The 390-nt window shown below is 42.1% G+C and overlaps 1 protein-coding gene across 1 annotated transcript in view; it reads right to left on the reverse strand.

Moving 5' to 3' along the window:
• Positions 1-246: 246 nt before the first annotated feature.
• The window catches only part of LOC106517882 (granulocyte-macrophage colony-stimulating factor receptor subunit alpha), a gene marked incomplete at its 5' end in the record, with an annotated part of 9,994 nt that continues 9,850 nt past the window's right edge, over positions 247-390 (reverse strand). The window contains 1 exon segment of the mRNA XM_014008921.1: positions 247-380. Within this exon segment, the coding sequence (XP_013864375.1) occupies positions 294-380 (87 nt within the window). The 3' untranslated portion in view covers positions 247-293.

Below are 390 nucleotides of genomic sequence, written 5' to 3' on the forward strand. Positions count from 1 at the left end.
TTGGTTTCTTTGTTTTAAGGTTTGTGTTGGCTGATTCTGATTCATTTATTTATTTTACTGATTTTATTTTATTGTTTATTTGGAGCGTTTTGGGCCTCAGGAAGAGTAGTTTCTGCCTATGCAGAGACTAATGAGGACCCTTCAAAATAAATCTCCACATAGATTCGCACACATCTGCTGCATTGTATGCGCTAGATAAATGTGTACAATAGTTTACAACCCCCCCTCCCCCCCACCCCAGCAGATTATATAAATGACTGGCAGAACCTGCATGTCTCCATCTTGTGCTGTATTTAAAATGTCTTCTCTGGGTTCAGCTCTGCATCCTCCACTTCAGTGATTTCTTCCTCGTGCCTTGCTGGTGGAGCAGGATGGAAGAACTGGCAACAC

Source organism: Austrofundulus limnaeus, unplaced genomic scaffold, assembly GCF_001266775.1.
Source record: "Austrofundulus limnaeus strain Quisiro unplaced genomic scaffold, Austrofundulus_limnaeus-1.0 Scaffold54, whole genome shotgun sequence".
NCBI classification, from domain to species: domain Eukaryota; kingdom Metazoa; phylum Chordata; class Actinopteri; order Cyprinodontiformes; family Rivulidae; genus Austrofundulus; species Austrofundulus limnaeus.